The 17632-nt window shown below is 38.6% G+C and overlaps 1 protein-coding gene across 6 annotated transcripts in view; it reads right to left on the bottom strand.

Moving 5' to 3' along the window:
- The window catches only part of Slc4a7 (solute carrier family 4 member 7), a 97195-nt gene that overhangs the window by 12854 nt on the left and 66709 nt on the right, over window positions 1-17632 (bottom strand). For 5 of the 6 annotated variants that reach the window (XM_021203010.2, XM_021203014.2, XM_021202999.2 and 2 more), the window contains 8 exons: window positions 14580-14685; window positions 13121-13282; window positions 12455-12568; window positions 10648-10809; window positions 10268-10519; window positions 9299-9367; window positions 5845-6018; window positions 1615-1746 (listed from right to left, as the gene is read on the bottom strand). In XM_021203010.2, the coding sequence (XP_021058669.1) occupies window positions 1615-1746; window positions 5845-6018; window positions 9299-9367; window positions 10268-10519; window positions 10648-10809; window positions 12455-12568; window positions 13121-13282; window positions 14580-14685 (1171 nt within the window). The remainder of the gene's footprint in view (window positions 1-1614; window positions 1747-5844; window positions 6019-9298; window positions 9368-10267; window positions 10520-10647; window positions 10810-12454; window positions 12569-13120; window positions 13283-14579; window positions 14686-17632) is intronic. The other variant, XM_029541865.1, reaches the window with a different exon arrangement.

Here is a 17632-nt window from a genome sequence, read left to right as displayed (position 1 = left end):
AGGGGAAGGCCAGGGCCAAGAAGTGGGAGTGGGTGGGTAGAGGAGCAGAGTCAGGGGGAGGGTATAGGGAACTTTCGGGATAGCATTTGAAATGTAAATAAAGAAAATATCTAATAAAATAAATAAATAAACAGAGCCTTTCCTCCCCAAGATGTTTTCTGTCATGGCGTCTAATCAGAGCAAGAGTAACCCTAGCTAAGGTAATATTAGGAAGATACTATAATCAACAAAACAGCATGCAGTTTCTACTTCCTATTTAGTAATACAATAAAAATAGTTTAAAAACAGAACATCAGATCCAGTATAAAGTATTTATATTTAAATAACTGTATAGACCAATTAATGGTGGTCCATAATAGTGAATATGAGAACAAAATCCAGGGCAGAGAGAAGGCTCAGAATGAAAAGCAGCTGCTGCAGTGTAAGATGGGCAGTCTGACCCGACCCTGTAACCTACATAAAAGTCAACAAAACTGTCTTCTCAAAGCTGTGCTCTTATATCCAAATGTGCAGTGTGGCACGCAGGCCTCCACATACACATTCTGAGCATCACACCAACACAGAACAATAAATAAATGCATTTTAAAACAAAAGCCTAACAAAAGCAGTCAGGCATGGTGGTGTGCCTCATTTCCAGCTACTTGGAAGGCTGTGGAAAGGGTCCTTGTGCCCAGGAATTCAACAGCAATAGAGACAAAACCTCTGTCCCAAATGTACAACAGTTTGAGGGATGCATGCTTAATCATGGGTGCCTTGCTCCATAACTGGGATGGTTTGAATATGTTTGGCATATCGAAAGGAGGTGTGGCCTTGTTGGAGGAAGTGTATGACTGTGGGAATGGGCTTTCAAGCTCCACCCAATGTGGAAGACAGCCTCCTCCTAGATGCCTGTGGAATCTAGTTTCTCCTGGTTGCCTTTGGATCAAAATGCAGAACTCTGGGCTCTTCCTCCACCATGTATGCCTGCAGGCCGCTGTGCTTACCACCATATAATAATGAATTGAGCCTCTTCAATTAAATGTTTTCCTTTATAAGAGTTGCCTTGGTCACAGTGTCTCTTCACAGCAATAAAAACCAAACTAAGACAATCACACTCCATCTACTGCTTTGATACAGTTGTCTCTTCCTGAATCTGGAGCTATGCTTTCTGTCCAGGATCCAGAGGGTGGCAATTGCAGATACAAACAGCTACACTCTGCTTTTAAATTGGGTGCAGGTAAGGACTGTGAACTCAGGTCCTTGTGCTTGTACAGTAAATGCCTTTATCAGATGACGTATCTTAAACACATTTACACTTCATTAGTGTACGTCAGACCACTAAAATACGGCTGCTGTACTACACAGTAACATACCTAGGGTATTTAAGGTTAAATCAGTCATAAAATCATTGTGTGATGTTTTAGTACTGCTAAACCTTATTTTTTTGTTTGTTTGTTTTTAGTTTTACAGACTATGCAAGGTGGGGAAATGGGTAAGAAGCAGTGCTTGGGTAACCCTGCCTCCCTCTCTGTCTCACTTCAGTAAAACGGAATAATCAGCAGTGCTTGCGGTTCATAAGGTTCCTTGAGGATCTGCTAATGGTACAAATCCTTGAACAAAGGGATACCTTTTTACCTCTTTCTCTTTTTTCTTTTTGTCATCTTCTTTCTTTTTCTTACTTTCTGGCATGAGGTCATCAAGCCAACTGAGTTCTCTCTTTGTGAAACATAGATCCATGAGCTTGCGCACAAAGACTAATGCAAGAACCTGAAGAAGGTGGGAGAGACAGAAACATAATACATACACTCAGAGAAATAGAGCAAATTTGCTAAAGTAAATACAATAGGAAATACTGAATTCATTTTGTTTAAGAATTTGTTTACACTAGAGAAATCCTGTCTCAGAAGCCCTCTGCCCACTCCAAATTTAGTTCACACGTTTTAGAAAGCAAAGTTATTTATATTTGTATCTTCCTAAAAACTGTTCTGCCCTTCTCAATGAAGATTTTACTTTCTGTAAGGACCTATCACCCTGGCCCCGGCACCCCCTGTACTGGGGCATTTTGGTTTTCAGCGAGGAAGGGTATGCGTAGTTTGCTTTCCTGTGACAGCTCCTGTGACAGTTTGCAGATGGGACTGGCTTTTTTTCCTCACTGTTTCATCTTTCCCTGTTTTCTCCTCATTTAAAAGTAACTTTCTTCATAGACGTTTTAGAGTATCATTTAGTTTAGATAGAAACCTCCCATCTATTTGTGTTAATAAATACTTTCTCCTGGCTCAAAGTACAACTCCAACTCTGTACTGTTCAAAATGCCTCCTCTTACATAAAAACACTTCACATGGCTAAATATCTTTATCATGCTTTTACCAGTAAGTTTTCCCATCTTCTTTAAAAGTTTTTTTTCCTTACTGGGATAAAAATATTTTCCTACTACAACTATTTCACCTCTTAAATTTTGAGTTCATGCAGGATTTTTTTTAATAAGAGGTTACATTGTAGACAGTTAATTATCAACATCATATATTAAACTTCCTGATAAGCAAAATGACCACCTTGAATAAAATAATCTGTCCATGGTAATAATCCAGTTGCAATGTAGACACGCACACACACACACACACGCACACACACACGCACACACGCACACAGGCCCTATCCCTCCGCTTCTCTGGTCTCCATATGTACTGCTAGGCCAGCTCTACACTGTATGGACGTAACAGTCATGTGATGGAAGCACAGAGAAGGTTAGCAAACATTAACACTCCGTTCTTAATTACACTCATCTGATTTCTTATTTTCTGTAAGTCTAGATTTTTAACAAAAACATAACTTTTAATAGGGAATAATATTTGTACAGTTTGATGTGCCTGGCAGTTATACACATGTACCCCATAATCAGAAGATACAGAACATTTTTGCCAACCGGGTTTTTAAAACCTGACATTTTTTCTCTAATATTTTAAATCTCGTTTAAAAATTAATTAACTAGTTAATTAATTTGCATCCCAAACATTGCCCCCCCCACTCTTCTTTCTCTAATTTTTAAAATAAATTTTCTGGTTCACAACAATACGACCATCATCATCATCATAACACACACATTTCAAATAAAACTAGTAAAATTCATGCTTTAGTGCTACATCCTATTTATATATACTACTTCAAAGACTGGGGATTTTATAACACTCAATTTCATTGCAATCTATTGTTAGAACTTTATGAACTCCAAATCCCACTTCGCATTCAATTCTGTCCCCTACTAAAGACAAGTTGAAGCTGCAATCCTAGTATTTCCATGTGTGGAAATAGGGATTTTGCAGACATAGTTAAGATAATGAAGCTGGATGGAGTTGGAGTAGGGCAAGCAACTACAATACTCTGACTGGTGTCTTTATAAAATGGTCATGCCATGTGCAAACCAAGTCAGAGACATGCTAGGACAATTCAGATTGTCGCCATGCTACCTTGCAAAGAACCTAAGAAGCAACGAAAAAGAGACTCCCTGCAGGTTTCAGAAGGTGATCCCGAGCCTATACCCTGATTTCACACTTTCAGTTTCCAGAATTTGTACATAGTAATTTTTGTAGTTTTAAGACACAAGGACTGTGAAACATTGCAAAAAAAAAAAAAAAAAAGTGTAAAACTTGTATATTACAAAGCTTTCTTTCTTTAAAAAAAAAAAAAAAAAAAGTGTTTCGCTGGGCTGTGGTGGCGCACACACCTTTAATCCCAGCACTTGGGAGGCGGAGGCAGGCTGATTTCTGAGTTCGAGGCCAGACTGATTTACAGAGTGAGTTCCAGGACAGCCAGGGCTATACAAAGAAACCCTGTCTCGAAAAAAAAAAAAGTGTCTCATTTTTAATCCTTTTATTTCAGTTTACACTTAAACATTTTCTAGAGTTTAACCACTACTATAAGATTGTTATTTTCCATGTTAAACACTACTACTGAGGTAGATACTATCTACTACTACTTGTGTTCTTATCCAGATACTCAAAATCCAACTGTTACCAATAGTAAGGTTCTCCAGCCTCGTTTCATTATGTGAGTACATATGCTGATAATTCCTTTTGATAAGCAAGTATCACTATCTGCTTTATTATGGTATATAATGCTAATTAATAGTGCTAAGCTTATGTGCTAGCATTTTAAGCTGGTTATATTTAAATAAGAAGATACTATAGATCTTTCACAACTTCATTAGGTTTAAGACTGAGACCTTACTAGTGTTTCCTTAGGAAAATTTCTACCTTTTCCTTAACTCTAGAAATATGATAAATACCTGACTTTTAACATTCATTGACCTGAGCCTAGTATTCTCGGCTACTTTTTTAATTTCGCCTTGCATCTGGACTATGCCCTGGTTTGACCCTCTGCTTGGACCACTAGTGAAAATTCATTACATAGAACAATAATAACCCACTTCCTATAGATCAAGAAATAGCAAGTCATAGGCCTTAGGTTAAACATGGGCCAACAGCCATTTCTATAGAGCTCATGAACCACAAATGGATTTTACAGAAAACTTTTAGAATAATTCTGAGAATAGAGGTTTTTCTGTTTTCCTTCTTTATTCCTCCTTTATCTCACTGCTAAAAACCAAACGCCACCTTTTCACATTGTAAGTAATACTGAGTAACACCCCCAACTTTGGCAATAAATGCAGCATTGACCTTGAACCTGAACAGAGTGAAATGTTCCCTCAGTGAAAGAGAATGCCATTCTTCTCTTTAGTACTTCTGCATGAAAAAAACAAAAAAAGTCCAACTACTCCTTTAACTTTATAAGTAACAAATTATAAAAATGTATTTCTCCTTTACATTATTCAAGTACATACAGAATATTCTCCTGAGCAACAAAACATAAAGTATTTACTATTTGGCCCTTTACAGAGAAATATTCACTGACCCCTATGTTCTAGGTGTCCACTTGAGTCTCTTGTGCATCTATGGCTACATCTCTGTTCTTCTTGAGCTTATATAAACACTTTATTCTCTCATTGTTTTTTTTTTTTTTTTTTTGCCCCAGACTTGGGAGAGACTGGTCTACTACTGGTTTCTGCTACATTTATTTTGCCTTAGTGGACAGTAAAGCTTATGTATAGTGCACATCTTCGTCCGAGTATATAACCCTACCTGTGCTCAAAGCTTCAAAAACATTTTGTTATAACGTTTTTTCCTTAAGTCCATAGGATTTTTTAGCGTGGCATTTTTGTATAAGGTTTAATTTATAAATCTGTAAGGATACTTTAATAGTTTCAAACTGACATGAAATTTAACTGCGATCAGGAAGTATTACTCACCTGGCCTTAACAATTGAGTCTTTTAATGTTTTCTAAAGCTAAATCACTATTTATCTTTTATATAGTACTCATAAAAAGACAAACATTACCTATATGCATAATTCTTGGGCAAAAAATATTAATATTGAATGGTGATTTAATGAACTATGTGGATTATGACTTATTAATATCCTCTATGGCCTTCCTAAGTCTTAAACCTGTAGATCTGTCAGTTTCTGAAAAAGACGCCTTGTAGAATCCCACTTCAAAGCCAGACAGTTTAGTTGCTCTGCCTTATGCATCTGCCCATCACATTTGTTCTATGAACATCCTAAGTACCAGATTTACTTAGAAAATAGTCCTCCAGTCCAAGAACTAAAATATTAAAAATAAACAACTTTAGAATATGAGAATACTCAAAATGGAAAGTAGTTTATAATTAGAAATAGTTCACCAGTATTTTAAAAATAATTCAAATATTTAAAGGATACATTTCTTCCTCAAGGCCAATTATAATTTTTTAAACATTACAATGAAAATAATTCCATTATGAATTAATAACAAAATAAATCTGAAAAATTCACCATCATGGGGAAAACGACTGCAGCAGCAGAGGCTTTGATGACCCACAGCAGGACTAGGCAGGTCAGCTGGACGACTGTGAACACGTGCACCTTCCACAGGGGGACATAGCGGAGGTAGATTAGGTCCGGCTGGTGCTTGGCAGGCATTCCAAATAACTTGATACGGTCAAAAAACTACACATGTAATGAAGAAAAAGAAAAGAACTCATCAACAAAAAACATCTTAACTATTTAAGAAATAATGATTTTTAGGTGTGTGTGTGTGTGTGTGTGTGTGTGTGTGTATGTATGTTACTGTGTGTTAAATGAAACTGTAAGACCTTGGGTATGTTCTAATAATACGGAAGAATATTCTGGGCAAGAATTTCTGGATATAAAGAGAAAGGAGAAAGAAAAAAATAAAATCAAAGCAGACAGCTGGTGGTTTTTACCAGTAATCATACAATTATTGCCAATTAGGCAGAAAACTACTGTAGGTTCAAGCTAGCCTATGAGGGTAGGCCTGTCTCAAAATTATAATATGTTAATAAATGTGTCTTATATAGTTAAGTTCCAAATGCACTGAATCCCTTTGAACTGTTTTCAGGATGTAAAATTAAATATGAACAGTCTTCCAAGGTTTTTCTAAGCTTAATACCACTAAAGCTATGAACAGAAATCAGCAAATCACTCATTGGATGTTTTTGAAATTTAATTTCCTCATTTATGAACTGGAAATAACCTATTGACCTCACAAAACAGTTAGAAAAATTAAGTAAATAAGATAGTATCATCATTCATTCACCATGGTAGATGTGGTGGTTTGCATAAAAATGGCCCCCCGTATGCCACTAGGGAGTGTCACTATTAGGAGGTGTGGCTTTGTTGGAAGAGATGAGTCACTAGGGGATGGGCTTTGCTGTCTGATTTAGTGTGGCACTCACTCCTGCTGCCTATGGATCAGGATGCAGAACTCTCAGCTACCTTTCCAGCATCATGTCTGCCTGCTTGCTCCCAGGCTTGCCACTGTGCTGACAATGCGCCTCTGACTTGTAAGTCACCTCCAACTAAACATTCTCCTTTATTAGAGTTGGTGTGGTCTTTGGCTGTTTACAGCACTGAAACCCTCTAAGACAGAAGTTGGTACCAGGAACTGGGGTACTGCTTTAAGAGGCTTGGCCATGCTTTTGTTTAGAGGATTGTTGAGATTGGGACTTTGAGTTAGAAAAGCAGTGAAGCTTAATGGGCCAAAGTAGTAGGAACACCGAAGACAGTGGTGCAGGGGTGATTTGAACTCAAGAGGTTTTACGAGAAGAATAAGAACCAAAAAAGAATAGTATGTGCATTTCTTTTCTTGGCCAAAAAATCTGCCAGAAACTAAGTTGAAGAGTTATGGATCAACAGCTTTGTTAGAGGACATGTCTAGATTGCTTAGTATTGACTGTGTTTCTTGGTTATTAGTGGCTATGGCCATCCCTATGCATACTTATAATGAAAAGGAGCAAGCTTGCATGTAAACATACAAAATGTACTACTTGAGGAGAAAAGGACCACCAGGAAGTGGGATGGAGATGAGTCCTGTGTTCAAGGAGATAAAAAAAGATTAAAGGAAAGCCTAAAAAATGGAATAAAGGGAGTGGGGGCCTCAGGGCAAATTGCCACCCACCTAACCTTCCAACCCGCGAAAGGGAAGGAAAGGAAAGCTTAGAGCTGGGCATGGTGCCATACAGCCTGTAATCTCAGTCCTGGGAAAGCAGAGGCAAGTACATCTCAGAAGGCCAGGCTATTCTACTTCACGCTTCAAGACAGCCAAGCCAAGGCAGTTGAAGGAAACCATCAAAGAACAGAAATCTGGTAAAGAGGCCTGAACGAGGAGCCCCAGCTATGTACCAGCCCCAGCAAGCTGCAAACTTGGCAGTTTCAGCCACACGGTTCTGGCTTTAAAGTCAAAGATAGAAGAAAGGGATTAAAGTCTCCCTCCAGGACTAAGGAAAGTCCATGAGGCCTAACATGTGTCCAGGGTGTGCCTGTATGGAGGCCTAGAGAGACCACTATGTGAAGCTGTGAAGTTGAAGCCTGCATTGCCTTGGAGACTCCAAAATGTTGGAAATGGCAGAGCTGTGTGATATCTACTGAGAAAAGTCATCTACAGGGAGTGGAGGCTACCAAAGAGAAAGAAGTATGTTGTCATCAACAAAGTTGACAGGAGGTGGAAATCTACAGAGCTCTTTGACATCAGCCATGGGGATACAGAGTGTGGGTTTCTACCCTAGCTGGTTCCCAGGCTTGCTTTGGTCCAGTGTCCCCTCACTGGGCTCACTTTTGGAATGATAATGTATATCCTGTTCCACTGTACAGCAGAAGTATGTGAGCTGCTTTTTTATTTTGATTATATATTGCAATTAAGATATTACATTTAGTCTCAGAAGAGACTATGAATAAGTTTGAGACTGTTACAATCTCTACATAGAGACTTTTGATATTGAACTCAATGCATTTAGCATTATGATATGGCTACAAGCCTCTTGGAGCCAGGGAGTGGAATGTGGTGGTTTGAGTAAAAATGGCTCCATAGGCCTATATGGAGTGGCACTATTAGCAAGTGTAGCCTTGTTGGATTAGGTGTGTTAGTGGGGGTGGCCTTTGCTGTCTGATGCTCAAGCTAGGTCTAGTGTGGCACTCTCTTCCGCTGCCTATGGATCAGGATGCAAAACTCTAGTAAGCACCATGTCTGCCTGCTTGTCACCAAGCTTTCCACTATGACAATAATGGACTAAGCCCCTGAAACTGTGAGCCAGCCCCAATTAAATGTTTTCATTCATAAGAGATGCCATAGTCATGGTAGCTCTTCCCAGCAATAGTATGCCTAACTAAGATATTGACATGATTTAAAAAAAACGCTGGCTTTTGGGGAAGTGCTGACAGCTACCTTTACATCAATGAATGACTATAGAACAGAGGTTTTTTTTAAGAAGAGGTAGCCACTGTGGAAATCACTGCTAATCTACACAGTTTCTATTCGAGTCCTTATAAACCTGAGTAAATTTTAGCAGATCATTTCCACAAAGCATGGCGATCACTGGCTCTAGCCTCCTTACTGCATAACCTCCACTGAGCCCTACTGCTTCAATGTCATGGTCTCCCTTTCCATCAGTCATCATTTTAAGAATTACATAAAACAATCTATGTGCTCAGCTTCCTTGTGACATACACATTTATAAAAGCTAGGTCTTTCCATCCTGACCCTTAGGTCCACCCTCACTACACTAGTCTTCACTGAGCAGATAGATAGATAGATATGTGACCTTTCATTGGGCTTTAGTAAAAGGAGGTGAGTTAATCACCTCATTCTTTGGGGTAAGATATATAATGAGCAATAATTACTCAGTAAATGTCTATTTGATGCAACCAGACCAAAAATAGTCACAAATACAACTTTTGCAATTTTTAAATAATTCCATTATTAAATACTTGCCTGAATTCCTTTCAATGATGAAACTCCCATATAAAGAAAAACACCGTACAAAACTGGCATTGGGATAAACTGTAAATAAAATTTCTATAATTAGAACTCATTGTACTGAAATAATTTTACAGTAATGAGTGTACAGAAATATATTTGATGAGTAACTATGGTGACAGAACTAAAAGTTCTTTTGTGATGAAGACTGTACCCTATTTATTGCTCCCTCCTGTGCCTAAGGGCACTGCAAGTAGTTCACAGACACCTGGTACTTAACAAGGCTTATGAAGAGTCCATGAAATGAGCCCAAGGAATTCCAACAATAAAGAATATCCTTTAACACTAACACACAGGTCTCTTCGACTGTAGAAATGGTGTAAACTTTTATTCAACCATTTTCTTTAAAACAAAAATAAAAAAGCAAAGACGATAAATAAAAACTTTCAGACCAGATACTTTGCAACACAATTGGTTTTTTTAATCCCGATTTTCTGTAGGATATACATTTGAAAAATGTGGACATAAGAAAAATGTGATTAACAAAATTTCTTATATGCATCATTGGTAATTTTGTTTTTGTTTTATTTTTTTCTAGTGTTTGCTACTTTCATTTTATGTGCTGTATAATGAAACACATTATATATAAAGAACATAGTAAGTTCATTAACAGTACTTTAAAGAAACCAATTTTCTTATATATTGTTCGATTACTTTCAATACTACGGGTCTAACCACCTGTTGATTAACTTCTTCTAATTGGAGACTGTAACTAATGGATCTATAAGCTATAATGTATAAACCCGCATGCTTACTACACAAAGATCACTGTCAAATGGTATTTTTAAACTTCTATGGATTTTAAATTACAGGTGAAAAAAGGTGATTTTATATACTCACACATATTTCAATGTTTTATTTCTTTACAACTAAGCATAAATGTTAAGGTAATAAGATTGTTGAACAGTGCCACAAGGGTTTTACCTTTAATACTGAAGTCATGAACACAGAGAGGCCCATCAGGATAAAAATCATCAGCCCTGTAACCCGCTGTTCACGAATTCCCAGGAACTTGGGCTGTTCCCCTGGAGCCGAACACTCCGACTCTACTTTTAGGCTGTTGACATGACTTATAGACAGCACTGTTGCAGCCACAAACCACGGTAGGCCCATGACAGAGCAGACTCCCAACATGACACCGACCATAAGCAAGTCAAGGTGATAGCCAGCTCCTTTCTGAGGAGGGAAAGGACCACTTGTAAGTCTGGGTAGATAGTTCCTTTGCTTTAAAGTTCTGAACTAATTATAAAGGAAGAATGGAATGGAAACTATGGCAGGCCCTTAAAGAAGGCTTTCAGAATTACCTTGAGTTTGTGTTCCTTTCTGTTGATGATTACGGCTGTGATCTGCTGGTCCATAAAGATGAGAATGGTACAAAGGAGAGCTGGAACTGCTGCAATCAGTAAGGTCCACCAAGGGTTATCTCCCAAAGGGCTTATGATCCAGCCCCTACTCGGATCAGTAGGCTATTAAAGTTTAAAAATAAGAAAAAAGGTTTCATTTCTTTATTGTATTAAATTTCCACAGCACATAAGTGGATCTATTCCATAAAATACCAAGGAAGAGAAAAAAGGCTGGATTAGGATATGTGGTAAATTATGCACCAAGACAGAAGAAATTAATTCTGTGCCTCCAAGTATGCCCTTGTCATGGGACTTGCCCACTCTATCAAGAGTGGTATCTATTCCCTCTTCTTCAATTCAAGACAATCTTGTAACTTAATACACTGTGGTGGTGATTTGACTAGAAATGCCCTCCCTACATCAATTCATGTGTTTGAATGCTTGGCCAAAAGGGAATGGCACTGTTAGGATATGCGGCCTTGTGGGAGGAAGCATGTCACTATACGAGCGGGTTTTGAGGTCTCCTGTGCTCAAACTACACAACCAGTGGGGCACCCAGTCTCTCCTTGACACCTGCAGATCAGGATGTAGAATTCTCGAGTCCTCTAGCACCATGTCTGCTGGCACACTACCATGTTCCCATCATAACAATAATGGACTAAATCTTTGAACTGTATGCCAGCCCCAAATAAATGTTTTCCTTTTTGAGATTTGCCATGGTCAGGGTGTCTCTTCTCAGCAAAGAAACCTAATTAAGACATATATAAAGTAAGACCAAAGTGACTGGTATGGTTTTCAATTCTGGATTTAAACCTGAAGTTTCTTAACCTCACCAAGTCCTAAAATGATAACTGTGGTGTTGAATACAGTTCCTTTCAGGGAAGACACAAAACAGAAGTGGGGAAGAGAAAGACTACTCCTCCAAATGTTCAGTCCGGGTTGGTAAACGAAGCTAGACTGCCCCCCACAAAGACGCGAGATGACAAGACCTGTGAAAAGTGTAAGGCCTACTGACCAGACCACATCCCACCTGGACAAACCCAACTGCTAAAGAATTACAAACAGAGGTTTACTATTCAAAGACAATTTTGGAGTTGGACTTTTGGTTTTGTCTGTTTAAATTGGTTTATTATAAAGAGACAAGGTGGTGTTACTCAGTCTAGGCCAGCCTGGACCTCACTGTTTAGTCCACAACGGACTCACAAGTCTTCTGCTTCAACTTCCTCAGTTTCGAATTACAGACATGTACCACAGGCCCACCTCAGAGAATGTGTTTTGACAAGGTTTGGCATGCAGAGACAAGATAAATAAACTAGAATAACTAACTAGATAAATAAACTAGGACACTTTAACATGGCCCCATGTACACTATCTATGGTGAAATAAATCTCTTTGGTACCAACTCCTAAATTACCTTGTGTTAGAGTCTGTAAGTCAGTGGTCATGGCAAGGTACTATGAGTCAGAATTGGCCCAAACAACTATTGACAAAAATCTGGCACTTTACCGAATTTAAACACATTTCAATGATGTAACATGAAACTGATTTTTAGAAAAAACACTGTAGATGTGAATTAGAAGATTTTGTGCTCTGAAGGACAAGAGACATCTAAAATTTAAATTTATATTTGTTAACACAAAAGGAAAATTGAGAAGTGCAATTCACAAGAGCTCTTATCTAATAAGAACAAGGTCCTGGATTCAAGCCCTTTCCTCACTAAGTAGTTTAGTATTTTCAAAACCAAATAGCCATTTGTTTTAATACTTACCTCGAACTTTTCAGGAACATTAAGTTTAGGAGACGGGATTCCTACAAGGTAGTCAATTGCAACCATTATTACTATTGTGAGAAATACAGCAAAGTCGCTGATTGTTGATCGTACCTATAGTAGAGAGATTACAATGATATAAAATAGTATTACTTCCTATCCTTTCTATATAATTCATATCTTTCTCATAAAATATCACTAATACATGGATGAGACTTTTAATAATTAACAATGTTATATAAGTTTATGTCCACCTCATCCTCAAAACGTAAGAAACAAGTCACAACATCAGAACTACCTTCCACTTTCTCACAGTACTATTATCTGCCTCCTATGGGCTCAGATATGATATATATAATATTGATGTGTGTGTGTGTGTGTGTGTGTGTGTGTGTGTGCACGCGCATATGAATGACAGGGTTTCTTTGTCCTGGAACTAGCTCTGTAGACCAGGATGGCCACAAAACTCAGAGATTTGTCTGTGTCTGCCTCCCAGGTGCTGAGATGAAAGGAATATGACACCATGCCTGGCCAATATTATTTTTTACTAAAAGGAATTTCTTTCAACTATTTAGCATAAAGCACTAACTTTAAATAATAAATTCTTGCTTTGAAATAAACCAAGTAAATGAAAACAAAAGTATTACATAAATTCAATCCAGTTACCTTGGTAGGAAAATATCTCTTGGTCTTAAACTGCTTGAGGAATGAAGACAGAAAGAACGTTGTGAAAAACAAGACGACACACCAGAAGAGCACATCAGGAACATAAGGCCCGTGAGGCCCACAAGCTGGTCCCACAAACATACCATGGAAGGTCTTACACTCCTGAGCGGGCGAGAGAGGGAGGAGATGAAGACTTTCAAGTATCCAATCCCCCAACTCGTGAACATGGGTGAATCTAACTAAGATGTCAATTTCATGCTTTACCTAGAGAGCTTCTGTTAGGCTAACTATACCACATCACCATTTAGAGATATTATAAAGTTCCTATCAAAATCACTCAAAGAACATTTCTCCAACTTTCTTCTTTCTTTTGACCGCATGCTCCCTTTAGAGAAGGCTCATGATGAGTGCTAACTGTGAAATGTTTCCTCTGCATCGCTGTAGGCCACTACTGCAGTGTTTGAATGAACCTTTTAAAAATCACTACTGCAATCTCTACAGATGCCGAGTAGAGCATGGATAAAGCACTTCCTTAAAAGATAACCTGAGGCAGGAATGGTGGCAAACACCTGTAATCTTTATCTCTCTCAAAGTGAAGTAGACAGATAGGGAATTCAAGGAGAGTCTCAGCTCTTTATAATGTGATGCCAACCTGGGATAAATGAGACTTAACCCATCACCCATTTCCTAGAAAAAGCAGGAAAAAAAGTCAATCAATTTAGCTCTGATTTGATTAAAACATGGCCTTTCATGAGCAGCAAAGTGGTCATTAAAATTTTAGTTAAAACACCACACTCTGGCCTGGTGCTATAGCTCAGCAGTAAAGCATGTGCCTAGCACATGTGCAGTTCTGGGTATAAAGCAGCAGCTCTCAACCTGTAGGTTAAGACTCCCATGGGCATCATACATCAGATATTTATATTATAATTCATAACAGTAGCAAAATTACAGTTTGAAGTAGCAATAAAACAATTTTATGGTTGGGGTGTCAGCAACTATATTAAGGGGTTGCAGCATTAGGAAGGTTGAAAACTCTGGTCTGAGGTCTGACACTTAAAACAAATACAACAATGGCTGCAGAAATGGCTGCCTGAAATTCCAGTCTGAGAGGGATATAATACCTTTTTCAGCCTTTGTGAGTATCTGCACTCATGTACACACCCACTCACATAAAGATAAATTAAAATAACAATTGTAAAATAACAGAACAAAGTATTTTGAAAACAATCTCCACATTCTTTATCAAGAAGGAAAGTTAAGCATGAGAAAAGGCTGAGAAAAGCTGGACATGGGGGCTCAGAACGTGAGTCTTAGCAGAGGGGAGGCTGAGACAGGAAGACTGCCACAAATTCTAGGCCAGCACAGACTACATGTGAGACCACCTCTAAAACAAAGCAGGCAGAAATAAAAGCCAGGTTCCCACAGACCCACGATACTTCTCAATCCCTAATATACTTACAGAAACAGTAAGGTTTCCCCAGGAAATACTGTATGCTGTCATATTCTTCCTCTTCCACAGTTCTAGAGTTTCGTTGCTAGGGTTAGACGGCTCAGCACATACACATCTGAAAAATAAGCAGAATAAAACTTTAAGGATCCTACACTTAATTTCTATTTTTTTCTAAATCAATTGCAGAAGGTGGTAAATATCCCAGCATTTCTTCCATGTAGCAAATATATAGAGTAGGAGATGAAACAGAAAGCAGAAGCAGGGTACCCCAAGTCTGAAGCCATGGTGGTGTGTTACAGGGTACTCCAAATCAAGAGTTATAAAGAAAGACCTTGTTTTCTGCAGTGAAGGCAGAAAGGAGAAAAAAAGAGAAAGTCTGCCAATGACAAATTTACTTAAGAACAATGATTGGATATAACATTGGGGAAGGATAAAAAAAGACACCCATTTACAGTACAACTTTTATCACAATCTTATCTTCTTGGCCTGCTTCCACAGCATTCCCTTGCTTTTAAGTTCAAGACAGGGTTTCTTTGTGTAGCCTTGTGTCCTGGAATCAGCTCTGCAGAGCAGGCTGAACTGTGGTCTCTCAATGCTCCAACAATACACAATCACACCAACAAACCCACAGCACCGCTGCTCACAATCCCAGCACCCTGGAGGTACAGGCAGGGGGAGTAAGAGCTCAAAGCCATCCTTTGCTAATTAGGCAACCTGAACAAAAGATAAGAAACCAATTTCCCCGGGGCAGCCTTAGGCATGGCAGGCTATCACTACCTAAATTCTTAGCCAGTAAAACTCTCCCACAAATAAAATCGTTTTACATTTAGATGTGAGAAAAGATGATTAAAATCAGAAAGCAGTCCATAACTAATTCAACTACCACTTTGTAAATGCCAAAATACCAAGCAAAGAAGACACAAAAAAAGACATTACAGGTGAGATTGGGCATCAGTGTCTATTGTTTTCAAGCAGATGAGCAGCGTTATACAATAATTGTCAGACCCCTTTCTACTTTGACCAAGGATAAGACTGTGCAAAGATAGTAACAAGGGTATAAAAAAGGGTTGAGGGAAGAGGAAAAGGGTCTGTGTCTTAGGGCTAAGAAAGATGGCCTATTTGTCTTTTGTTTTTGTTTATTTTGAGTTTGCCTTTTGTAGCTAGTCCTGCAATCAAATTTACTGAAGGATAGCTTTGAGCTCCTGATCTTCTTGACTCCTAAATGCTAGGTTTACAGACATGAGTTACCATACCCAGACTGCCCACACCCACCCTTAGGTAAAGGTTAAATGATGACAACTTGTAGCAATCAGTTCTCTCCTTCCACCATGTGGGTCCTAGAGAATGGACTCCAGTGTCAGTTTTGGCAGCAAGCACAGTCCACTTACTAAACCATCTCTCCAGTACACTTTTGTGTTCTAATGCTTACATTTCTCCTTGCAAGTCAATGGAGTAGAGTGCCACATTTGCATCACACACAATTGTTAGAAAAGAGGGCATCCTAAGCAGATCCAACTTCAATAGCATTTGACTTTAATTTTATGTAGCTCCAACTTTTAGCAACTGTTTTATTTTATGTGCTTTGATGTTTACCTGTATGTATGTCTATGTGAGGGTATCAGATTCACTGGAACTAGAATTACAGACCATTGGGAGCTGTCATGTGTGTGCTGGGAATTGAACCCAGGTCCTCTACAAGAGCAGCGCCAGTGCTCTTGGCCACGGAGCCACCTCCCAACTCCAATATCTACAACTCTTCATAACCACTACATATGACTTTCCAAATGTTCTTTTATTTTAAAGTTTAAAATTCTCATTTCCCATTCAATCAGAGGGGATTTATAACAAGAACTATAAACCTAGCCAACAACCTTCAGCTGATGAGATCATGGACTTGAGAGGCAAAGTTACTGCCACTTTCCTAAACCAGCACAATTAATTCCTAGTTACATTCTAGAAGTCCTTATATACTATTACATGTCACTTCCACCTTCAAAGAAGCTTCTTTTTGCAGCAGAGTTCGTTACAAAGAACCACAACAGATTAAATGCAAAGAACAAATGACTGTGAGGTGTCTATCCTCAACTGGTTGCATCTACAACACAAGCTGCACATCAATAGCTCAGAGAATATTGCAAAAGAGAAAGTAGACCAGAACGTCGTACCGTCTACATAAGACAGCAAAGCTATACCCATTAAGTCTCTGCAATACGGTCAAGACCTACACAGTGACTTTGGTAGAGATTCCACTGGGGAGGAAGGTAATCTCACAAGACCCTATCTCCAGAAGAAGAGCCACAGACAACCAATGGCTGACAAAGCCCCTGAAAGGCTATCCAAATGGTCAGACCTAAACACATATATATTTGATCAGTATTACCTGGGGTCAGCAGGTTATATTTATATACACATGTGTGTCAGTATGTATGATTGGTATACACACAAACACACACACACACATACACATATATAGTATATATGTAAAAATAGTAGTTAATAAGAGATCATGATTTTGAGAGAAGAATGGACATGGGTAGAAATGCTGTTAATACAGTACTCATGCATAAAATCCCACCCACAAAAAAGCAAAAACAAAATGAATTGAATGGCACCTAGAAGGCAGAGTTCAAGTCCAGCCAGGTCTATGTAGCTAGATGAAGATCAGCCAGGAATATATATATATTGAGACCTTATCTTTTAAAAATAATCAAATGGAAGGCTGGAGATGTTCAGTAATAAAGCTTGCCTACCGTATACAAAGCTCTGAGTTCCATCACCAGTGACACAAAAAAGTACTAATGAAATACCTTTCTTGATAGCAGTCTATTATATGTAAAGATGTACATTTGTTGAACATTCTATAAATTAACAACATAATATAAACTGTGAGGAATACTTGGGTACAAAAAATATACTCTATATCCTTCCATATACGTAAGAGTGATTAAAGAATACAGGAAGCCGGCCGTGGTGGCGCACGCCTTTAATCCCAGCACTCAGGAGGCAGAGGCAGGCGGATTTCTGAGTTCGAGGCCAGCCTGGTCTACAAAGTGAGTTCCAGG

Source organism: Mus pahari, chromosome 8 (assembly GCF_900095145.1).
Source record: "Mus pahari chromosome 8, PAHARI_EIJ_v1.1, whole genome shotgun sequence".
NCBI classification, from domain to species: Eukaryota; Metazoa; Chordata; class Mammalia; order Rodentia; family Muridae; genus Mus; species Mus pahari.
Note: the sequence above shows the minus strand (reverse complement) of the source record. Positions and strands in the feature narration are given on the sequence as shown.